The sequence below is a fragment of the Solea solea genome, chromosome 1, assembly GCF_958295425.1.
Source record: "Solea solea chromosome 1, fSolSol10.1, whole genome shotgun sequence".
In the NCBI taxonomy this organism is placed as follows: Eukaryota; Metazoa; Chordata; class Actinopteri; order Pleuronectiformes; family Soleidae; genus Solea; species Solea solea.
Window position 1 is genome coordinate 27,512,465 of NC_081134.1, and position 25,365 is coordinate 27,537,829.

Below are 25,365 nucleotides of genomic sequence, written 5' to 3' on the forward strand. Positions count from 1 at the left end.
CTGGCGATCAGTGGTGCTGTTCCTAAGTGTTTTTAACTGATTAACAGTTCGGCACTGTTCGGCTCGATCCTTATGTAGAACGTCTCTTCCTGTGACGGCACTCTGGCTGTTTTCTGCTCACGCTGCCATGTTGATATTGTCAGAGAACTAGTGGAGGGAGGGGGAGACGAATAGAGCTGTAAAGCGCTGTAACGAGGACAAATCAGAAACCCCCTGGAAGAAGTGGGTGTGTGTTTGCCTGTGTCTCATTTGCATGTAAAGGGACCATGCACGAAAACCGAGCGTTCTGAAAGGGGCGGGCTTAGCAGGGTTATTGAACTGCTATTGTGCTTCATCCTTATGGTATTTTGACCAAGGCATGTCACTGACATGTTCATTAGGACACCAGGGAACTATTTTAATGGGGGAAATAGGGTATAATATGTCCCCTTTAAGTATTTTTTTTTTTCCTCCTGGTTAAGTATTTTTTCCTCCTGGTTACGTTTTTTTTTTCTCTACTGGTTAAGTATTTTTTTTTCCTGGTTAAGTATTTTTCCTGTCTCCATATAAGGAAACGTCATCCTGACGTTGGGAGGCGCCGTCTGTGACGTCACCTGTTTGTTGACATGAGACAATGAGTGACGCATTGTGACCACGTGACCGTTTGTGATTGTTGATCTCAGGACTGGTTCACCTACGGGCTTTTATTTTGAAAAGAACAATCTGTTTTTATTGTTTGTTTAAACTGCCGGTTTTTTGTTTAATTTTGCTGTTGAATTATGTTTTAAAACATGAAAGTTTAATTAGGTCATATTTTTAAATATTGTTTTATATAAATATATATATATATATATGTGTATATATATATATATATGTGTATATATGTATATATATATATATATATATATATATATATATATATATATGTGTGTAGACCAGCGTAAAAACAGCTGTGTGTCACGCGCTAACAGCTGCTTTTTAATTATTATTATTGTTGTTACATGTAAGACTGCTGTTATTGTTGTCGTAACCTCGTGACCTTCGTATCTTTGTTCCATCACGCACACACACACAGCTGAACGCTGATGTTCCTTACGTGACGCTGCGCGTCCCTGAGTGTTCTGACAGTGCATGCGCCCCGTGCTCAGGGGGCGGGAGTCGGAGGCACCTCTATAGAAGCGGAGCAGCGGAGCCTCCTGACGGAGCTGCACTGAGCCTCCTGACGGAGATGCACTGAGCCTCCTCACGGAGCTGCACTGAGCCTCCTCACGGAGCCGCACTGGATGCCGCAGCTGGTACACATGTTCCGTTCAGCCCCGCACAGCCCGGGACACGCTGCTGCGTCCTCACCGGGTCAGACCACGGAGAACGGACTGCAGGAGGAGGAGGAGGAGGAGGAGGAAGGAGACCTGGACGATGAGGTGGACGCGTCTCGTCTGGAGAAGTTCATGAGGGACCGGAGGAGAGCGCGCTCGCTGCCCGCGTACCCGGCGGCGCTGCTGGGCTGCGGTCCCGGCAGCGCGGAGAGGAAGCGGGTCAAGTTCGCGGACTCCATGGGTCTGAACCTGGCGAGCGTCAAACACTTCAGCGCGCAGGAGGAGCCGCAGATCCCGAGCAAAGTCCTGTCCCGGTACCGGACCTTCCCGCCGCCGCAGGACCTGCTGTACCAGGACCCGGGTCGCCTGGTCACCTGCTTCCTGGAGCCGAGGGACCCGGAGCGCAGAGTCCAGCAGCTGCGCGTGTGTCTGGAGAAAATCTGGATCAACCGCTTCGATGTTCGGGGGCAGATCCGGGTCCTGAGCCGCGGGTCCCGCACTGAGGTCGGGCTCCGGTACACGTTCAACGACTGGCTGTCTCACGTGGACGCGCAGGCTCTGTGCGCGTCCGCGGAGGATCAGCCGGGTTCGGTGGGAGAGCGGTTCTGCTTCACGGTGTTCACGCCCCCCTTCATGGACTCAGGCTCCGCCCTGACCTTTGCCCTCTACCTGAGGAGCGAGGACGGAGAGTTCTGGGACAACAACGACGGTCACAACTACACGCTCAGGTACCGCTGTCCGCACAGTAGCGCCCCCTTTGGCAGCGCCGGGTTTCACGACATCTGAGCGCCGCAAAAATCCCGTGTCCCCCGTGCGTAAACTCCTGTCCACCTGTCCACCTGTCCTTCTGTTCGTCTGTCCTGCTGCCGCCGCCTTGTTCTCAAATGCACAGCATTAGATTTTTTCAGTTAGTGATCAGTGATCGGTTAGAGACTTTTTTCTAAACCGGAAGTACTTCGTCACGCACGTGCCCTGCAGACAGAACTCAGTTTGGACAAAAACAACAGAAACTTCCTGGATTATTTTGCTTCTTCTCTGACTTTTATCATCTTTAGCACTTATTTCTGTCTCTGCTGCAAAACTAACTTTTAGAATAATTAAAGTTAATTTACTTAAAGGGACAGTCACTCTTTTTTGTGTAAAAACTAAAACGGCTGTGAGGAAAGTTTAAGTCTGTGATATCTTTGAGAACATGTTCACGTCTTTGTCTCACTGTGAGACAGACTTATGTAAACCACTCACTCTCCCACACCAAAGCCCAGAGAGAAAAGCAGTGATTTTAACATCACATACACAGGAGTAGTTGATCCACTGCTGAGTTCAAAAGTCTTATTTTGTATTATTCTGCATTTGAAATCCCTGACTCAGATTCACTACAGTGACACAAAGTGAGCACACGAGGCAGCTCCTGTGTCCCTGCCTTAAATCACTGCTTTTCTCTGAGGTTTGGTGCAGGGAGAGTTTGCCTCTGCATCTCTTTGTGATAAGAAACAGATCAGACAGTAAAACAGCTAATAAACAAAGACACTTTATAAAAGTTTATTATATTATAAGTCAATAAAGTTTTGATCTGTCACTTTCAGCTGCTGTTTACAGTCCTCATCAGTTTGTGATGTTTGTAAATTTATTTAATTCAAAAGCTGTAATAGAAGAACTCTCAAAATAAAATGCACATTTCGTTATCTTTGATTTTTGTAGATAAAGATAAAATACACGTTTTTATGTTATCTTTCATTTTAATAGTTATTCTTTCAAAATTAAATACATGCTTTTATGTTATCTTTCATTTTAGTAGTTATTCTTTCAAGATAAAATACACGTTTTTATGTTATCTTTCATTTTAATAGTTATTCTTTCAAAATAAAATAAACATTTTATGTCATCTTTCATTTTAGTAGTTATTCTTCCAAAATTAAATACATGCTTTTATGTTATCTTTCATTTTAGTATTTATTGCTACAAAATAAAATACATGCTTTTACGTTATCTTTCATTTTAGTAGTTATTCCTACAAAATAAAATACATGTTTTTATGTTATCTTTCATTTTAGTAGTTATTCCTACAAAATAAAATACATGTTTTTATGTTATCTTTCATTTTAGTAGTTACTCTCCCAAAATTAAATACATGCTTTTATGTTATCTTTCATTTTAGTAGTTATTCCTACAAAATAAAATACATGTGTTTTATGTTATCTTTCATTTTAGTAGTTACTCTTTCAAAATAAGATGCATGTTTTTATGTTATTGTTCATTTAGTAGTTATTCCTACAAAATAAAATACAAGTTTTAATGTTATCTTTCATTTTAGTAGTTATTCTTTCAAAATAAAATACAGTTTTTATGTTATCTTTCATTTTAGTAGTTATTCTTTGAAAATAAAATACAGTTTTTATGTTATCTTTCATTTTAGTAGTTATTCCTACAAAATAAAATACATGTGTTTATGTTTGTTGTGGTGTCATCAGCATCATGTGTGATTCTGAATCTTTCTTTGACATAAAACAGTTTGTGTGTGTGTGGTTTTTTTTTTATATCACTGTGGAGACGACATGTGTCCCATCGCGTCCATCACGCCGCCTCTGTGTCCAGTCTTTACATTACGGCCAAAGTTCAGGAGTCTGACGCCTGTGAAAACGCTGGTGTTGACAGACATCTGTTTGATGTGTCAACACTGACAACAGGAATATTTAAACCTAGTCACACTGACCTCGACTGACGGACATGTGAAGAAAACACTTTCTTTTTACTGTGGTGAAAGAAAGAAACACGCACGCAGCAGCAGAACAAACCAAACCTCACTGATAAATCTACAGATTTAAGAGGAAAAAGAGGCTCCTGCGGTCACACAACTCTGAAGACAATTACACTCAAAGTTAGATCAGTTTACTTGTTAAATGTAACCAGAACTGTGAATTAAATCACACTTAAGTTTAAGGTCAAAGTTCAGGTTTTTTATCTAATGTGAGAAACAAAATGGATGCCAGCAGAGAAACAAGGAAAACAACTGATTTCATCCACTTAAAAGACTCAGTTCATAAAATCTAGGTCAGCTCAAATTTATGATCTCTACGTCACATGATCACGTCTTTATCTCAAATCAGAGTTTGTAAACCACTCACTCTCCCACACCAAACCTCACAGAGAAAATCAGTGATTTAAGCTGCGGGAACACAGGAGCTGCTGGTCCTCTGCTGCCTCGTGTGATCACTTTGTGTCACTGACATAAATCTGAACAAAGGATTTTAAATGCTGAATTCACGAAATAAGACATTTGAACTCCTGTGTTAAAATCACTGATTTTCTCTATGGGGTTTGATGTGGGAGAGTGAGTGGTTTACAAACTTCAGTTTCCTGTTGGAAAAGTCTGTGTAACAGTGAGATAAAGAAGTGATCATATCATGCAGATATTATAGACTTAAACTGAAGTACATTTTTTTTGTTAAGTGGTTAAAATGTTGTTTTTACACACCACACCAAACCTCATGGTGACCTCACAGCACACAGGAGTTGTTGAGCCACTGCTGCCTCCATCACTAAGTTCAAAAGTCTTATTTTGTCACTTTGGCTTTTGTTATCCTTTGTTCAGATTGACCTCAGTGACACAAAGTGACCACACGAGGCAGCAGAGGACCAGCAGCTCCTGTGTCCCCACAGCTAAAATCTCTGATTTTCTCTATGAGCTTTGGTGTGGGAGAGTGAGGTTTTTTTCTTGTTTATCTGCTGTCAGCCATTTTGTTTTGAGGTTATTTGGAGGTTAATTTTTTTTAGCATTATAGCTACGTACAGTACTTCACATGCAAACAGGCATTGCAACTTGTACATAGACACCACTAGGGGGCAGTACACTGCATGACAGCAGTGTCACAGGAAAAAAAAACTTGTGAGTAGATTTTCACAAAGATTTGTGGGAGGGGCCAAAAACGGTTGAATAAAGATCGTAATAAATGTTGGTGCTGGTACAGGTAAGGGGCGGAGCCAGAGGTGGGGTTAGGTATCTGGGAACTGAGTTCTCACAAAATGACAGTTTTAGAAACAAATTGGCTGCCAAGAGGCCGGTGTAAAGCTGTGTGTGTGTAAGCGCACGCATGTGTGTAAGCATGTTTGTGTGTGTGTGTAAGGGTATATGTAATTGGCGTGTTTAAGTGTGTGTGTGTGTGTGTCACTGAGCTCGCCCTTAAATCAACAGTTGCTTCTATTTATAGCAGCAGGTGAGAGAGTGAGGGTCAGTCACCTCGATCACCCTCAACCCCCACCCACCCAACACCACCACCAGCAAAACCAAACGCACCTGTGAGCTCAGCTCGTCTGCTGCGTCCTTGGCAACACTGTCCACACACATACAGTTATTGATCAGCTCCCTCACAAACCACAGACTCTGAGAGTTTGTTTTATTTTGATCATTGATTATTGATTATTCATCATTGATTATCGATCATTAATTATCGATCATTGGCTGCTGCAGAATCACCTGATGTTTAAGTGCATGTTCATGCTTCTTCTTCTGTCCAAAACCACTTTATTAGGTACACCTGTTAAACTGTGAGGGGGGAATTCACAACTATAACTAAATACATTATAATATAAATATGAACATTAACATAACCGTCTAAATATAACCATGATGAAGTGCTAAATGTGCTATAACATGAAAACTAAAGCAAGTAAATGAAGTCAATTTCACTGATGAATCAACAAATTAATGAAGTCACATTTGTATCTATTAAAATAAAGGAGACGAAGCAGCCAATCGTCATGTGACACCACCACATTACTGTCAGCAGCACGCACTGACACGTCAGAGGTCAAAGGTCAGAGGAGTTAAAACAGGATCAAAGTGCTCCTAATAAAGTGATCAATACATTTTTACTTGATTTAAAATTTTACCTGCAGAAATAAAACTCAGACAGGTGTGTCAGTGCAACAGGCCCCACCCACAAAGCAACAGGCTTTTTTTTAAATAAATAAACTTTTGAAAATCTATTTTCAAGAATTATTTATTTATAATAGATTTTTTTTTAAATTGTACTTTTTGAAAAATATTTCTGGGAAATAATTTTTTGTTAAAGATTTGTGAAAAAAATATTTTGGAAATAATATTATATATTAAATATTTATTTTTAAAACAGGATTTTTTTTAAATCGTATTTTGCTAAAGTACAAACGTTATGCAAGTTTTTTTCCTATTTAAGTCCTATTTATTACATCGTATTTATTGAAAATAACATTTAAAAAATATTTGTCACACTTGTCTTTGGAAGTTGGTAAGTCTTTGGTGAGAAACAGTTCATGTTTTCATCTTTAAGTAAAAATAAACCAACTTTAAAGTTAAAACACGTGAAAAACAGGAAGTGAATTAAACTTGATTTATTGATATTTGTGCGTCGTCCACGGTACAAGATGTAGTCAGGTGATCAGCTGATCAATAAAAGAAAACGCTTAGGTCGTTTCTTGAATGTGACTGTAAATGAGCCCCGCCTCATGTGAAATGGTCAAAAGGTAAATTCGTGGAAACAGAGACTTTTGAAAAAAGAAGCAGAGTCTTCACAGCTTTACGTCTCCCACAATGCATTTCAGCAGTCCACTTGTGTGTGGGGACATCACTGCAGTGAGTGACATCACTTCCTGTTCCACCTCCTCCTCGTCTTCTCACTCCACCACAGTTTTCTGAGTCTCGTACAGTTTCCCCACAGTGACCTGCAGACACACACACACACACAGTTAGTCCTGAGGGAGGCGCTGTGATACAAGTGTGTGTGTGTGTGTCACTGTGTTCAGTCAATATTTGATCAGACAGGAGTATGTTCCAGTGTGATGTCACTGTACTGTCACACACACACACACACAGTTACTCAACAATAATCAGATAAAGTAAAAGGTCTGTGTGTGTGTGTGTGGTAATTTCACTACAGTACCACAAGAGGGCACAGTCTGCTCACTAATGTTACTCTCTCTGCTGTGTGTGTGTGTGAGAGTGAGAGAGAGAGAGAGTACATGTGTAGTTTGTGGGAGGCAGGTGTCGCTGGGCCAATCAGCTTTGAGGGGGCGTGGCCCTCATGTAAATTGCTGCGGCTGTGTCTGCTAACAAAGGAAAAGCCTCACACACACACTCTCTCTCTCTCACACAAACACACTCACTCACTCTCTCTCTCTCACACACACACTCTCTCTCTCTCACACACACACACACTCTCTCTCTCTCTCACACACACACACACACACTCATTCTCTCTCTGTCTCTCTCTCTCTCTCTCTCACACACACACACACTCTCTATCTATCGGACCTATATCAATATTGGATCGGGACATCTCTATAAACAACACGTAGTTTCTGAGTTTCAGGAGGAACGTCTTCCTCTCTGTGGATGACAGAGAAAACAGTGAGGCGTGATGAAGACACAGCAGGAGACAGAAACCAGTGCAGATAAAGTGGGAGGAAAGAGATGAAGGAGAGGAAGAAACCCTCGAGGAGGCCCCACCAGAAAATGAGCTTTCTCTCCTGTGAGGATCAAAAAAAAAGTGATGAGGAAAAGATGAGGAGGAGTAGGATGAGGAGAGGAGCTCAGGTTGATAATAATGTTTCCATTTGTCAGGAGACAGAGAAATCTCTCATTCACTTCCTCTTTTTCAACAATCGTGAAAACACAAGCAATGTCATCACTAAACAGAGGAGACCGAAATAAATCATCGCCCAGACTCTACTGATGAGTTGTGAGCGCCCCCTGCTGCTGAGAACCAGCCCGAGATGCCAGGAAACAGATTTAATCCACTCAACAAAAGACTGGTGTCATAAAAAGTTTAAGTCGACTTAAGTCTCACTCTCCCACACCAAACCCCAGAGAGAAAATCAGTGATTTTAACATCACAGCACACAGTAGTTGTTGATACACTGCTGCCTCAATCACTAAGTTCATGTCTGATTTTGTCAATTCGGCATTAAAGATCCATCATTTGGATTTACTACAGTGACACAAAGTGACCACATGAGGCAGCAGTAGTCCAGCAGCTCCTGTGTCCCCGCAGCTAAAATCACTGATTTTCTCTCTGGGCTTGTGAAGAGTGAAAATATTCTTCAGATATTGTAGATTTTGAAAAACGGACTTCAGACGAGCGGCCAGTTTCGTGAGTTTTGATTTCTGAAGATGAATAAACAAAGAAAAACAACCTCCTTTCAGGCCACCGTAGTTCTCTGTCTAGAGCATGTGCATTCTCACCACTAGAGGTCACTAACTCTTTAAATGTGCATTTGTTCTGGCAGGAAACTGAATATCCTTGCTTTGCTTTTTACAAACCCAACCACTGATGGATTAATCATGAATATGGTTGTTAATTTACAGAGGATTAAATACGTGAGATTAAACACAGACAAGTGACCAGCGTGAACTCCACATGTCCACGTCTTCTGCCGCAGTGAACCTGCGTCTTGCTCAAGGACACTTCAGCAGACTGATGAAGGACGACGTCGCTGCGTCACACTGCTTTGTCTCATGCAGCCAATCACAGCGCTCCACTATAACACCCCCGACCACCACCGTCTCTCTCGCACGCACAAACACACACACACACACACACACACACACACACACACACACACACACAGGGTTGTGTTTCAGTGACCTTGGAAATGCCCTTGCCATAAGCCCCGCCCCTCCTCCATCTAACATTCAGTTAATGACCTATAATGAGGGGCTTTTAGCCCCGCCCACTTCACACTCCAAGACTATGTGTTTGCCCAATCAGGTTACAGTTTACAAGCACAGTTATGGCCCCGCCCACATGGAGAATGACAGGAAACGGATACAAAGTATGAGAAGTTCACACACTAATGAGACAGAGAGGAGATAAGGAGAGACACTGTGTCTGTGTGTGTGTGTGTGTGTGTGTGTGTGTGTGTGTGTGTGTAGAGTTCCCACACACACAGACACACACTGATCTCCAGTTTCAGACAAACTCAGAGAGAAAGAGGATGAGGAGGATGATGAGGGTGAAGAGGACAGCTGGTAATAAACTGCAGGAGCTGTTACGCTTCCATTGCTCCGTTTCCTGCACTTCTTCATTCATACGTTCATTCCCAATTTTCCTTCCTCTCACGTCTTTGTTTTCAGACTCGAGAGGAAACAAATCACCAGCGACAGATGCTGAGCAAACACAGGAATCTGGAGTTAAAGTTAACGCTTTGTTAGGACCAGCAGCTCCTGTGTCCCTGCAGCTAAAATCACAGATTTTCTCTATGGGGTTTGGCGTGGGAGAGGTGGGTCGTCTGTGGGCTGCGGGCCTGGAGTTTGACACGTGACGGGCAGAGAAACAGCATCTGGTGTTTTGTCACTTCAGTCGACTGGTGCTGTTGTTCAGACATGTTCAATCATTGTTATGATTGTTAGGATTATTGAGTGTTGGAGGAGCAGCTCAGTCTTCCATTAGTCTGAAGTGGACTGTTGTTGTTTCATAACCTCTGACTGAAGGACTCTGTCGTCTCTCACTCACTCATTCTCTCTCCTCGCTCTTTTTCAACAGTTGATCGATTCACTTTCCTCAAAATCACTGCTTCTCATTTTCCTCACTGTGACTGCGTGTGTCTTTGTGTGATTGTGTGCGTTTATGTACACCTACATAAAGATAAAAATGTATTTTAATTTGTAGGACTACCTACTAAAATGAAAGATGACATGGAACATGTACTTTATTTTGAAAGAATAACTACTAACATGAAAGATAGCATAAAAGCAGTATTTTATTTTGTAGGAATAACTACAAAAAAGGAAAGATAACGTCAAAGCATGTATTTTATTTTGAAAGAATAACTACTAAAATGAAAGATGACATAAAAACATGCATTTTATTTTGGAAGAATAACTACTAAAATGAAAGATAACATAAAAGCATGCATTTTATTTTGTAGGAATAGCTACTAAAATTAAAGAAAATATAAAAACATGTATTTTATTTTGAAAGAATAACTCCCAGACATGATTTACCTTGAACCTTTTCATCTTTTCTTGTGTGTTATATATTCATTTATAGACGTGGTGTATGTGAACGTTTTAATGTGATATTCATGTGCTTTATTTATAGCTTTGATGTATGAAAAGTGCTGTATAAATGATAAAATCAGTCGTACCTGTCGACAGCAGCGATGATGTCATCGCGATGACGTTTTAAGACTGGGATGGATTTCTTGTTTGTGATGCGTCTTAATCTCACAGAGGATAAAAGTGCTGACGGGTTCGACTGAACTTTATCGACTCCAGCGTCTGATCTGATACAATCACCTGATCTAAATCCTTTGTTGATCCTCGTGAAGTTTAGAATTTAAAGACTCGCTCTCTTCACATCTGTGCTCAACAGTGAGTCAGCATTAGCTGAAAATACAGTCGCTGAGTCACTGTGGCTGAACAGAAACATCATCATGATTCAAACATGGTATACAGGTTTGTTTGTATGAGGTACTGACACTGAATCAAAGCTGACGGAGCTCTGAGCGCCCCCTACTTCTGAAATGCAAGAAAAACAAGTATTTTAGCCATTAAACAAAAGACTCGAAATAAAATCTGCGTCAGTTTAAGTCTATGATCTCTCCGTCACATGATCACGTCTTTATCTCACTGCGAGACAAATGTTTGTAAACCACTCACTCTCCCACACCACACCTCATAGAGCGGGGACACAGGAGCTGCTGGTCTTGTGTGGTAAATCTGAACGACAGTTTTCAGAATTGAATTGACAAAATAAGACATTTGAACTTAGTGATGGAGGCATCAGTGGATCAACAACTCCTGTGTGTGTGATGTTAAAATCATAGAGAAAATCAGTGATTTTTAACATCACAGCACACAGGAGTTGTTAGTGTAACACCTGAATAGCTATATTTAATTTACAGATTCTGTTACAGAGACTGTTGTTTAAGTATGTTTTCATTACGCTGCCAGCAGGGGGCAGAGTCGGTAAAAATGACTGTCAGCCAAGTAGTGAAGGAGAGTTGTTTGTTGCTGTTTTGAGTTGTTGGACGACGCGTGTGCTCGGAAGGAGGTGTGTTGTGCTGACTGGGTGACCGGTGCTATTTGGGCGTCTCAGTCTTTTGCTGAATGTTAATCCTGCTTGTGAATAATAAAAGGTGAACTCATTCCTGCACCATATCACATATCACACTGCCGAACTGTAAATCAGTTAAAAACACTTAAGCGGCGAGCTGCATAAACTGCCGCTGTATGAGTCTGTGCTCCGGTCATGGAGGACGTACTGAACAAATATTTTTAATTAGGACGTGTCAAAATGGTCAGTTATGAGCTCTATGTGACCTTTTCTTAAAAATGTGTGTGTTTGTACGTCGGTGAAATACGGTCGCTGACTAAATACGGCGACCACTAGCCGCAGTCTGATGTGAAGTGGTGCGAACACACGAACACACGTTTGCTGACTTTATCCGGCACATTAGCTTCATATATAAAATCCTCTGAGGCTGGAAGTTTGTGTAAAACACTGTGCTCCACTGTGCAGCCACCAACAGCACACTCCGCATTGACGTAATACCGCTCTTCCTCCCCCGCCTGCACTCTCGCATTTTATAGGTACAAGGTGGAGCTAAGGTGGAGCTAAGGTGGAGCTCTCGAAGTAAACTTACTGGTGGGGTGGTAACATTCGCGGTGAATTGCGCATGCTGCCGTCCTAATGAATTCAACATCGCGTGTTTTATCACCTATACTTACACTAAGGGGGACCATGAAAAAAGGACTGAGTATTCTTTTTCCACACTTTGGCGACTGGTAGGGCCTCCAGAGTCCCAAATATAAGTATTAAAATGATTAAAAAGTTGATTTTGCATAATATGTCCCCTTTAAACATCTATACACCATATGAGTGCTACCAAAATGAAGATGAATACCTTAACAGATTGTCATGTTATGTCTTTTATTCAGGACAATGCTTCTACCTGCATCTATGTTGTTGGAGATATAAATGCTGATGTGGCTGATGTTAACTCCTTATTTGCCAAACATTTAATGCAGTTCTGCTCTGATGGTGGCTTGATCCTTTCTAGCAAGGTGCTTATGCCAGAAAATAGCTATACTTATATCAGTGATGCTTGGCACACTATGGCTTGATCACTGTGTATGCACAGCTGATGCACATGACTCATTAGAGGAAATGAAGATTATTTATGATCTGCCCACTACTGATCATATTCCCTTCTCTATATTGTTAAATGTGTGCAATGTACCTATGCTACCGCCTGTGGATAGCACCATAAGTGCAAGGAAACTAGACTGCTCTAACCTAACTAAGGAGGATCTTAAAGAATACACTTCTCACACTGATGCCTTCTTGGGAAGTATTAAACTACCAAAAGATGCCACTGTGTGTAAATGAATTGTGAGAACCTACAACAAAGTAATGACCTGTGCTCTATGTATAATTCCATTGTGGAGTCTCTCCTTATATCCAGTAAGCCTTTCTACAAACCTAAGATTAATGTGTATAATGCTAAGCCAGGCTGGAATGAATATGGAGAAGAGCTTCATGTTGAGGCTAGAAGGGCTTTTAAAGCATGGGTTGAGGCAGGTAGAAATAAATATGGTCCCTTATTTGGATATAAGAAATGTGCAAATGTGAATTTCAAATATGCCCTTCAATTTCTCAAAAGGAATAAGAATACAATGAGGGCTGACTCACTTGCACGTAAGTTACAAAACAACAGCCACAATGACTTCTTCTGGAAAGAAATCAAAGCGATGAACAGCTGCAAAACACTGCTCCCGTCCAATATTGATGGAGTAAGTGGCGCAGATGAAATTTCTCAGTTGTGGTAGAAACATTACCATGATCTGTTCAACTGTGTTCAAAGCAACTCATTTATAGTAGGCAACATAGATAATGAGAATGCAATTGTTACTTCACAGGAAGTCTATGATGCAGTCATGACGCTGGGAGATAATAAGGCATGCGGTATTGACAATATAACTCCTGAACATCTAAAACTTGCGAGCAAGAAACTCTATCCTCTGCTGGCTATTTGTTTTACCGGGCTATTAGTCTATGGTATTCTACCTGACTGCAAATTAAACAGTTCTGAGAATTACAGACCTATAGCCATAGCTAGCCTTTTATCTAAAGTGCTGGAGAGAATTTTACTAAATAGGCTGGAACAATACATCCTGACAACTAATAACCAGTTTGGTTTTCAATGTAAACATGGTACAGATATGTGTATTTTTGCCCTTAAGGAGATTTTAGATAAATATAATAGGCAAAACTCCACAATTGTGATGTGCTTTATTGATGCCTCTAATGTATTTGATCGTATAAATCATGATAAATTATTTAACAAATGAAATCTAGATATATAGTGAGAATTCTGGTCTTCTGGTATGCTCATAAGATGATGCGCGTTAAATAGGGGAACTCTGTATCTGCTCCATATCAACAGGGCGGAATTTTGTCTCCATTTCTCTTTAACATTTATATGGATGATCTCTCACTGCACTGCCAGAGGTTAAAGAAAAATGTTTAACCTCTGAAATAGCAGTAGCACACACAGCTGTTGTTGTGATCATGTGGGCTCTACATGCATCCAACACGCAGAGCCCACGTGATCACAACGGGCGCTGCTGGATAGAAGTGCTGGAGCGGAATGGACTGTCGTATCGGGAGATTTTAGAGGCAGTCCAATATAATCCAATACTTGTTTTTTGGCTGATATCACACCGATATCCGACATCCCTATTTATAGTCTAACAGTGAGATAAAGACGTGAACATGTTGGTGGAAATAGCTCACACATCATGCTTTAAAAAATAACTTTTACAACATTTCAAACTTTGTGTTGTGAGTCAGTCTGGACCATGTTTCACAGAAATAGACTTCCCTATTACGAGTTAATGTCTGAACCGTGGAGAAGTGTCCCCACATGACCTCAACATGTGTTATTTTCAGTTGTTGATGTAATTCCGGTAAAAGCGTGAATCATTTACAGATTTGGAAACGAAGGCTCGTCCTCCGCTGCCTCTGCCTCCACTGTGTTTCTAAAAAGGCTCAACAGTGTTAACTGCTTTTATTATTATTATTATTATCATCATTATTACACTGAACGGAGCTGAAGGTTCCCGTCTCCAGAGTGAGTATGAGGCCAAAGTAAATTTAAATTAATTCTAATTCCCAGTGTCACAGTGGAGACGTGGGCTGTGAAGCTCCCACGTTAGTATCCTGTCCAGCAGTGTTTGGTTTTGGTGAAACTGTCCCAGATTTGTTGATTTGACTCATCAATGTGGAGTTTTACCTTTTATACTGAAGACGGGAGGACAATTACACAAAACTCACTATTTGTAATAAAAACGTGTATGAGTTTTATTTCATGCCTATTGTTCTGCTCCTATTCTTAGAAATCAGGTTCTGATGCAACAGTGACTCACACACACATGATGAAATTCATTGACTGAGGAAGGCAATGTGATGTAAGAACAGAAGTTAGAAAGAGGAAGGAAGAGTTTTCCCTGAATCCCTGAGGATATTTTGAAAAGTGGTTGTGCTCTGCTGACTGTGCTGTGAGCGCCCCCTGTTGCTGAGAACCAAGATGTCATCGATATAATGTTTGTCTTTCTTAGGCACGTTTTTCCACTTAAAAAAATTGAGTTTGTAAACCACACCAAAGCCCATTGAGAAAATCAGTGATTTTAGCAGGAGCTGCTGGTCCTCTGCTGCCTCATGTGGTCACTTTGTGTCACTGACGTACACTTACGCAGGACTTTTAATGCCGAATTAACAAAATAAGACATGTGAACCTAGTGACAGAGGCAGCAGTGGATCAACGCCTCCTGTGTGTGAGATGTTAAAATCACTGAAATCAATTTTCTCCATGGGCTTTGGTGTGGGAGAGTGAGTGGTTTCCCTTGGTCACTAAACCTGGTAAAAAATCTGGTCTTTTTTTCAGGAATTCAAACATGCTCTGGTTCTCTGCTCACACTTGTACCTGTGCTGCATCAGAAACATGTTTTTTGACCCGGAGAAGGAGGAGAGAAAGCACCAACCTGTCCTGCTTTTATCCACCTTAACAGCTGTGTCCTCTCTTTTATCATCTCTATCTGCAGCACACAGTCAAATATGAGCTGTCCTCTCTGTGTGTGTGTGTGTGTGTGTGTGTGTAGCTGGGTAAAGCTACCATCACCTGTGATGCATTTAGATGTAAAATCAGTCATAAAAGTCTGGGATTTCAGAGGAATGGAGCGAGGAAGGCTGGGGGATTTTCCACAGAGCAAGAAAGAGAGAAATGTGGGAAGGAAAGAGGAGGGGTGAGAGGGAGGTGAAGAGGAGGAGAAAAGGAGGGAGGCTTTCACACACGGCGTGGCCGTGATCTTCAGACTAAGAAAAAAATGCAGAGTCAGTGAACGCAGCGTCGCTGCTTTGTCCGCAGTCATTTCACCATCTTCATTTACACACACACACCCACAGTCTCTTACACACACACACACTCACACAGTGTGCAGAAAGCAGAATGTTGCTTATCGTAGAACCTGCTGTGTTTTTTACTTCCTGCTCTGACGAGCTTCAGCTGAGCTGATACTAACATGTGACGTCATCAGACTGAAGGTCACTGATGGACAGAGAGTGTCGTCACTGAAGAGTCATGAGTGCGACGTCAAAGACAACAATGTCCAACTGTAGCTCAAAGTTAAAAAGAGTTCCAAAATCTACTTAAAGAACTTTATTCCGGACCCGTGCGTTGCACCAGAGCTCTGTAGCCCCCCTAAAGGTAAAAAAAGCTTGGTGGAAACACGTCACAGCCTGAGATGAACACAGAAGTCCATCGGGACCATGACAGGAAGTCAGCCATTTTGTTACAACCACACGATGATAATATGAAGTGGTAACACTCATAAAGAGCAGTTTTCTGTGTCTGTTTTTTCCCACTCCTCCATACCCTTCGTGTTCTACTTTCAACACACACACACACACACACACACACACACACACACACACACACACACACACACACACACACACACACACACTTTAGTTTCTCCTCCACAAACAAAAGAACTCTGCAGCCACAATCCATCATCTTTACTGCCTAACACACACACGCACAACATTTAAAAGTAGGGATTAGGGGTGGGCGGATACCAAGGTGAGTATTGGTATTAGATCGATACTCGTGTGATGAGATTGATATTTTTCTCTTCTATAAGTTCAGCAAATCGCTCAGATTTCTTCACAGTGCAACTCTCCTCTACACCTCTCAGTCTGCTCACTCAGGTCCACTAGGAACTCAAAAATATACACTTATATTAAAGGGGACATATTATACCTTATTTCCCCCATTAAAATAGTTCCCTGGTGTCCTAATGAACATGTCAGTGACATGCTTTGGTCAAAATACCATAAGGATGAAGAATCATAGTAGTTCAATAACCCTGCTAAACCCGCCCCTTTCAGAACGCTCGGTTTTTGTGCAAGGTCCCTTTATATGCAAATGAGACACAGGCAAACACACACCCACTTCTTCCAGGGGGTTTCTGATTTGTCCTCTTTACAGCTCTATTCGTCTCCCCCTCCCTCCACTAGCTCTCTGACAATATCAACATGTCAGCGAGAGTGCCGTCACAGGAAGAGACGTCCTACATAAGGATCGAGCCGAACACTGTCCAACTGTAAATCAGTTAAAAACACTTAGGAACAGAAGATCAGCGGTGACACAGAGAGTGCAGCACCGCTGCACAGAGAGTGCAGCACCGCTGATCGCCAGCGGCGCGCTGAATAAACTGTATGTTGCTGTATCAGAGCGGAGACTGTGCTCCGGAGACCTCATCACCGCTGACCAGCTCCGGTGCTCCGGCGAGCTGGCGATCAGCGGTGGCGATCACCGTGTAACGCGCCACCGCTGATCGCCAGCGGCGCGCTGAATAAACTGTATGTTGCTGTATCAGATCGTGTGTTCGTGTGTTCGCACCACTTCACATCAGACTGCAAACAGCGGTCGCCGCATTTAGTCAGGGGACGTATTTCACCGACGTACAAACACACACATTGTTAAGAAAAGATCACATAGAGCTCATAACTGACCATTCTGACACGTCCTAATTAAACATATTTGTTCAGTACGTCCTCCATGACCGGAGCACAGACTCAGTCTGATACAATCACATAAAGCAGCTGTTTATGCAGCTCGCCGCTGACGATCAGCGGTGCTGCACTCTCTGTGCAGCGGTGCTACACTCTCTGTTTCACCGATAGCCTAAACTGCCGCTGGCGATCAGCTGATCGCCACCGCTGATCGCCAGCGGCGCGCTGAATAAACTGTATGTTGCTGTATCAGACCGGAGACCTCACCACCGCTGACCAGCTCCGGTGCTCCGGCGAGCTGGCGATCACCGTGTAACGCGCCACCGCTGTATCAGACAGTCTCCGGTCTGATACAGCAACATACAGTTTATTCAGCGCGCCGCTGCCGATCAGCGATCGCCAGCGGCAGTTTAGGCTATCGGTGACACAGAGAGTGTAGCACCGCTGCACAGAGAGTGCAGCACCGCTGATCGTCAGCGGCGAGCTGCATAAACAGCTGCTTTATGTGATTGTATCAGACTGAGTCTGTGCTCCGGTCATGGAGGACGTACTGAACAAATATGTTTAATTAGGACGTGTCAGAATGGTCAGTTATGAGCTCTATGTGATCTTTTCTTAACAATTTGTGTGTTTGTACGTCGGTGAAATACGTCCCCTGACTAAATACGGCAACCGCTGGCCGCAGTCTGATGTGAAGTGGTGCGAACACACGATTGCTGACTTTATCCGGCACATTAGCTTCATATATAAAATCCTCTGTAAAACACTGTGCTCCACTGTGCAGCCACCAACAGCACACTTGTCCCGCCACGTTGACATAATACCGCTCTTCCTCCCTCGCCTGCACTCTGGCAGGGACAAGGTGGAGCTAAGGTGGAGCTTGCGAAGTAAACGTACAGGTGGGGCGGTAACATTCGCGGTGAAATGCGCATGCTGACGTCATAAGCGCAGGGAATTCAACATCGAGCGTTTTATCGCCTATACTTACACTAAGGGGAACCACGAAAACATGACTGAGTATTGTTTTTCCACACTTTGGCGACTGGTAGGGCCCCCAGAGTCCCAAATATCAGTATTAAAATGGTTAAAAAGTTGATTTTGCATAATATGTCCCCTTTAAGATTTCCAGCCTCCGTCAAATCTGAAGTATGAATATGGCAGAATATAATAACCCTTTTGTGTATCTGTTGAAGGAAGATTAGTATTCCTATTTAAGCGCCACACGGATAGGTTATAGATTTAATTATGTTCATTATTTTGCCTAGATGAAAGGCAAAAGTACAAAATCATTCAATGATCAGGCATTTTCAAGTAAAAAGTATCGGCATCGGCAATACTTGGTATCAGATCGATACCAAAATTTGCAGTATCACCCACCCCTAGTAGGGATGTCCTGAACTTTTTCACTTCCGATACGATACCGATATTGCAGCCTTTAGTATTGGCCTATACCGATATTGATCCGATACGATATCAGCACGAATCATGCATACTTTAATGACTTATTTTGTAGTGTGGAATGTTAGAATAGGCTTAATTAAGTGATACATTTATTATTAACCAATGGGTTACATCAATTTTAACCTTCAACATAAGAATAACAGATTTTTTTCCATGTTCCAATTTCATAGTCTATGGTTAATTTCATCAGGAGAAAAGTACTAAGTGTTTTCAGAGCACCGCTGTTTCACAGGTAACAGCGTGTCTTCAGAACACCCCCTTGTTTTCACTATTTTGGATTAGCCCAACCCACACAAGGTGAGGGACAAAACTCTTGATCACGTGGACTCTACATGCATCCAACACGCAGAGCCCACATGATCACAACAGGCGCTGCTGTATAGAAGTGCTGGAGCAGCATGGACTGTTGTATCGGAGCGCTTATATCGGAGATTTTAGAGGCACTCCGATATAATCCAATATGCGTTTTTCGGATCGGGACATCCCTATTTTAAAGTAAAGAAATTAAATACAGAAGAAGGATACATGATCAGATTAGAGCTTTTATCTTTTGTGCAAACTCATAAAGTGTGTGATATCATCACACATGCATTCATATCAGGACATAAGAACTAGACCTGCTCTGGTTCTGGTTCCTCATTGGTTTAGAGGTGAAACATCGATTAACATCTGGATTTAAATTGGTTTTTAAACCCGCGATGATGAAGCTGAACTTTTTTTACTTAACGTGTAAAAGAGAGTTTTAATTAAATGTGGAAAACTAGAAAAGTGACAGGAACACACGTTAACGTAAAATTAAATGACGTTGACCTCATATCAACTTCCTTCAAGTGTTTTCAATGACCCATGTCTAAACTTTCAAGGGCCTTGAAATTTCTTTTTCAAATTCACAGAACTTTCAAGGGTTTCAAGGGCCCGTGTTAAACACACATGAAGCTTTGACGCTGGAGAGTTTTGGAAAAGTCTGAAAACGCTGCCAACAACGACGCAGTGACGTCGTTTCAAATCGAGTGGGAACAAGTTTTAGATTCATTTTAGATTAAATATTCTCCTGATCTATATATGAATAGATGTTATCATAAATATAATCATGTAAAAATTACCACTTCCTCTGAGGTCACTGTTTCAGTCAAAAATAATCACTATTACATATTTATTCACTTGTTTCAGGGGCACACACACACACACAAGGCTCAGAGAGACAAACGTCCGCTGATGCATTCTGGGAAAGTGACCAATAGTGAGGCAATCAGAGCAGAGCTGTCACAGTATTGTGTGTGTGTGTTACCTGTCTCTGTATCAGTGCCAGTGTCCTCTGTCCCTCGTCCATCAGTCTCTCCACAGTTTTGGGATCCTCTACATTCCTGTTGGACCTGAAGGCATCACGCACACGCCGCAGAGCATAGTTCCTGTAACACACACACACAGTTTACTGATGTATTCACTGTGATGGAACATTTTAATAAAACAAAATGGCCGAGCAGTGAGGAGAAGATGAAGGAAAAGTAAATATGTTTAGTGGAAACAGTGAAGCCTCTGAGGGTACACACACACACACACACACACACACACACACACACACACTTTCACTGTGTGAAGGAGGATGAAGACGAGGGGGAGAAGGGGGAGGAGCTTCAGAACAGAAGTAGGTCATATCTCTTCATGGGGAAAAACAAACAAACAAACAAACAAACAAACAAACAAAACAAACAACGACAGATTCAGAGTACGGTTTTCTCTTCATGCGAGTCTAATTCTGTCTCATTGTCACGTCTTTGTCTAAAAATAACTCCTGTGTGTGTGAGTGTGAGATAAAGCTGACAACTCATCAGGACATGACAGAAGCTTCTGATTCATAAGTAAATATGAAAAACGCACACTGTTCCTGTTCTGTCTCCTCATCTCCTACTTCTGTCTCCTCCTCATTTCCTTCTTCCTCCTTGTCTCTTCTTTATCATCCCAGTCTGGACCAGTCTCTGTCCTCCTTTAAATAAGTCCAGACCACATTCCTCTCTGTTAACCCAGTCCAGACCACATTAATCTCTGTTAAACCAGTCCAGACCAGTTTCCTCTCTGTTAACCCAGTCCAGACCACATTAATCTCTGTTAAACCAGTCCAGACCAGTTTCCTCTCTGTTAACCCAGTCCAGACCACATTAATCTCTGTTAAACCAGTCCAGACCAGTTTCCTTTCTATTAAACCAGTCTAGACCAGTTTCCTCTCTGCTAAACCAGTCCCGACCAGTTTCCTCTCTGTTAAACCAGTCCAGACCAGTTTCCTCTCTGTTAAACCAGTCCAGACCACATTCCTCTCTGTTAACCCAGTCCAGACCACATTCCTCTCTGTTAACCCAGTCCAGACCAGTTTCCTTTCTATTAAACCAGTCCAGACCAGTTTCCTCTCTGTTTAACCAGTCCAGACCAGTTTCCTCTCTGTTAAACCAGTCCAGACCACATTCCTCTCAGTTAACCCAGTCCAGACCACATTCCTCTATGTTAAACCAGTCCAGACCAGTTTCCTTTCTATTAAACCAGTCCAGACCAGTTTCCTCTCTGTTAAACCAGTCCAGACCAGTTTCCTCTCAGTTAAAATAGTCCAGACCAGTTTCCTCTCTGTTAAACCAGTCCAGACCACATTCCTCTCTGTTAACCCAGTCCAGACCACATTACTCTCTGTTAACCCAGTCCAGACCACATTACTCTCTGTTAACCCAGTCCAGACCACATTACTCTCTGTTAAACCAGTCCAGACCACATTCCTCTCTGTTAACCCAGTCCAGACCACATTACTCTCTGTTAACCCAGTCCAGACCACATTACTCTGTGTTAAACCAGTCCAGACCAATTTCCTTTCTAATATCAGTGGAAACAGTGAAGCCTCTGAGGGTTTATGAACACACACACACTTTACACAAGGAGGATGAAGACGAGGGGGAGAAGGTTTCCTCTCTGTTAAACCAGTCCAGACCAGTTTCCTCTCTGTTAAACCAGTCCAGGCCACATTACTCTCCGTTAAACCAGTCCAGACCAGTTTCTTCTCTGTTAAACCTTCTGTTTCTCCTAATTTATTTTCCCCAAATGTTTCCGCTCACTTTTTTTCCCCCCTCCACAAATACAAATTCAGCCAAACTCTGGCATCTTTTTCCCTGACAGGAAGTGCAGCGAGTGCGTGCACCATCAGCTGTTACTGCCGTCAGAGAGGGAGAGAAAATCGGCCTGCAGTGGCGTCTGGCAGATTCAGGTCATCACACACACACACACACACACATACACATAAAATCACTGACGATGATGATGACAGAGGAAGAACACACTGACTGAAATCACTCATCACTGGTGATGGAGCAAAGAAACCAGACAATATTCACATTAAAGAATCTTAAAAACCTGAAAACTAGTTTTAATTATTTTTAAATAATTAGTAATTGAGTAGAGACTTTAAACTGACCTTCACTGATCAGGAAATAAACAATAACACGTTGATTTTCTTTCATCAAACTTGTTTTTGAAGCTTCAAAATGACTAACTGACAAATTTCTTGATTAATCAATGAGTCGTTTGGTCCATAAAATGTCGGAAAATGTTATCAGTGTTTGTAAAGTTCTTACTTTATTTCTGTAAAAAGTGACAGCACTGCTCACAGTATCAGTGCTGATCCTAATCCTAACGAGAACATTCATCTTTTCTTTTTGCAATAACAGTGAGAAACTCTTTCACTGATAACAAGTGCCACATCATCACAACAACAGGACAGAATATTCATCTCCACCTGAACACAAACACTATTGATCTGAGAGAGAACAAAGGCGGGAGCAGCAGTGAACGCTCGCTCCTCTGCTGGTGGATAATTGAAGCTGCAGCTCGATAGAAAATAACGGGATATAAAAAACAAACAGCAGATTGAATTCAATGTTAATCCAATATCACTCTGAGGCTGTTCAAACTGTGTCAGGGCCCAGTATTGATTAGCAGAACAGAGTGTGTGGCAGTGGTGATGACACACCCACGGTCAGTGGTTGAGGACTAATGAGGTCACAGAATTTCCTCCACCCACTTCACTACATGATAAACCAGAACAGGTTCAAATGTCTTATTTTATTAATTCGGCATTTAAATCATTCATTCAGGTTTAAATCAGTGACCCAAAGTGACCACACGAGGCAGCAGTAGACCGGCAGTTTATTTGACACTGCGAGTTAATATCACTGATTTTCTCTATGGACTTTGGTGTGGGAGAGTGAGTGCTTTACAAACTTTAGTCATGAGACGTTGTTATGTCTCCTGTCTGTATAAAATGTATACAGGTGAAAACAGCGGACTGGTCCTTTAAACACAGCAGATTAGGATGAGATAAACACACACGGACATGACGGTGTTTTCACGTCTCAAGGTAAAATGATTCTGGACTAGACCCGAGGATCATGTAAACACAGCGGTTAGCTATCACGTTAGCGGCTACATTAGCCTCTGTCGCTATTAAAGCTCCACGGCAGCACCAGGATCAGTGGCGGCGGGGAGAATGAGTCGCTCACCTGTAGTTGTACGAAGAAAACTTGCTGCTTTCTCTCATCATCGTCCTGTACAGAGAAATCACCTGCGCTCTTGAGGACGCCGACATGTTGTTGTTGCTGCTCCGTCGCGGCTGTTTCAACTTCAGGACCCCTGAGTTACGAGCGTTCAAGGAGCGCCTGGTTTATTTAAATTTTTGTCCCTCATATCTGCTTCATATTTTTTTCAAATTTAAGCCAATTTTATCAAATTAATCAACAAATGAATGCAGTTTAGTTTCAGCAGAAAGCCAAAACAAGACGTTCAGGTAGTTTTTTGATGGGCATGTATTTTTGTATAGACAGGAAGTTACACGGGCTGCCCCGCAGTCGACGTCACACATCAACACAGCGCTGGCGTGTGTCACACAAGGTGAGTTAGCTTTCCTCACTCCAGTCCACTTTTAAACAAGGATATTACGTGTTCACGATTATTAAAAACAACGACTGGTCTCATGTCCGACGTGGGGACACAAATCGGCAGCAGTGTCGGCTCACACGGCGCCGTATTTCCATCTAAAACTGGGGCTCGCAGTGCTTCCACTCTACAAACACACCTGACAGGACAGAAGTTAGCTTGTGTACCTTAACCATTATTGTGCATTTGATTGATACAGGGGAAAGAAATAGTGAAGTTATAATCAATAACAACTCTCTTTTGTGTTGTTTTGTGGAGCAAAGACACAGAAATATTAACAAGATGAAGACGATTTTTAAATTTAGCCTGGACTGATGGGAAAGTGTGTCAGCCGCTCACCTGACCTTTCGGTGTCAGTTTGGGCAAATTAATTGCATTCAAAACATACACTCAGGAGAGAGAGAGAGAGCGAGAGCCAGATGCATCCAGTTTGCTGATGTCCTGCTGTCTGTGAGTGTACCAGGTCATTGGTGGTGGGTGCGTGCGCGATGTTGATTTTCATTATCTGTTATTTTATCAACCGTTTGTCGTCGTGCTCAGACCTGATGAACTGATAATTATTCAATTAGGGTCTGTGACGACTTACTGCAGAATTATTTTGGGCGATAAATGTTAATTGAGTGGACGCAGTGAGATAGTGTGGACACAGTGAGACAGTCTGGACACATGTGGACGCAGACATGTCTCACACTGTATCTTTCTGCCTGGTGGATCAATGATCCTGACGTTCTTTCCACCCATTGATCGATCGATTACCCCCCCCCCTCCCGCGTTCGAGCCTGCGGAAGAATCCGTGACCTGAACCTGATCACCTCAAATCCACTCATCCACTCATCCCCTCATCCGTTCATCCATCTGTCCTTGTGTTTGATTTTCCACTGTGTTGAACATCGTATTGATGCCTTTGCTGCCTGCACTCATTACTTAAGGACTCCATGTGGAGCCGAACATGTGACCTCTGAAGTCTCGTTATGCAACAAGATTTAAACACTTGCTAAAAAGTCTTCTGAGCAAAGGTAGTTATATATTCAGGTAATGCTTCAAAGACACGATCACAAGGTTTTTACAAGGAGTTGGACGAAGATTCTGAGCCTGGAGATTCTTGTACAGGAGTTTGAATTCTTAACGGATGTTTAAATCTTAATGTTGTGATTTAAGGGTTTGAATTTTGGATTAAGTAGATTAACTGAATAATTGACTGCCAAACAAATACAGGATTAATGAAGAAAAGAGTCGACCGAAACTTCCAATGACAAAATGTCAGATGATGAAACTATAAAGGAAAGATTTTAGGCAGAAAATAAAATTTTCAATAATATTAAAACATTTTGAAGATTATTTTCTTCATTTGTGACGAGAACTGCAACAACTCATTGATTATTTATGAATTACTATATTTTTTAATCATTAAAACAAAGTTTCTGTGATTTTTCAGCTTCTTAAATGTGAATATTTTCTGCTTTAAGAAATAATTGTATGAACCAAACAACTCATCGATTAATGTAGAAAATAGTGGACAGAAACTTCCAAAGACAAATGTCTGTTCATGAAACGAAGAGGTAAGTCTTTAGGTGGAAAGTCAACGTACTTAT

The 25,365-nt window shown here is 42.0% G+C and overlaps 3 protein-coding genes across 5 annotated transcripts in view; 2 read left to right on the top strand and 1 right to left on the bottom strand.

The window, feature by feature from the left end:
• The first annotated feature begins 1,149 nt into the window (after positions 1 to 1,149).
• On the top strand, positions 1,150 to 2,877 carry ppp1r3g (protein phosphatase 1 regulatory subunit 3G). Its single transcript, XM_058635396.1, has one exon. It carries the CDS (start codon positions 1,263 to 1,265, stop codon positions 2,079 to 2,081), a length of 819 nt encoding a protein of 272 aa, XP_058491379.1. The 5' UTR covers positions 1,150 to 1,262; the 3' UTR covers positions 2,082 to 2,877.
• Positions 2,878 to 6,647: 3,770 nt separating this feature from the next.
• Positions 6,648 to 23,514, bottom strand: LOC131459342 (LYR motif-containing protein 4B). The gene is made up of 3 exons (XM_058629063.1): positions 23,341 to 23,514; positions 20,097 to 20,217; positions 6,648 to 6,992 (listed from the first exon to the last, which is right to left on the bottom strand). The coding sequence occupies exons 1-3, from the start codon at positions 23,424 to 23,426 to the stop codon at positions 6,945 to 6,947; spliced, it is 255 nt and encodes an 84-aa protein (XP_058485046.1). The 5' UTR covers positions 23,427 to 23,514; the 3' UTR covers positions 6,648 to 6,944.
• fars2 (phenylalanyl-tRNA synthetase 2, mitochondrial) overlaps positions 21,894 to 25,365 on the top strand; it is a 53,389-nt gene continuing 49,917 nt past the window's right edge. For 2 of the 3 annotated variants that reach the window (XM_058629026.1, XM_058629034.1), the window contains exon 1: positions 23,543 to 23,728. In XM_058629026.1, coding sequence (XP_058485009.1) covers positions 23,636 to 23,728 — 93 coding nt within the window. In that variant the 5' untranslated portion in view covers positions 23,543 to 23,635. Of the gene's footprint in view, positions 22,050 to 23,542; positions 23,729 to 25,365 lie in introns of those variants that run through there. The other variant, XM_058629054.1, reaches the window with a different exon arrangement.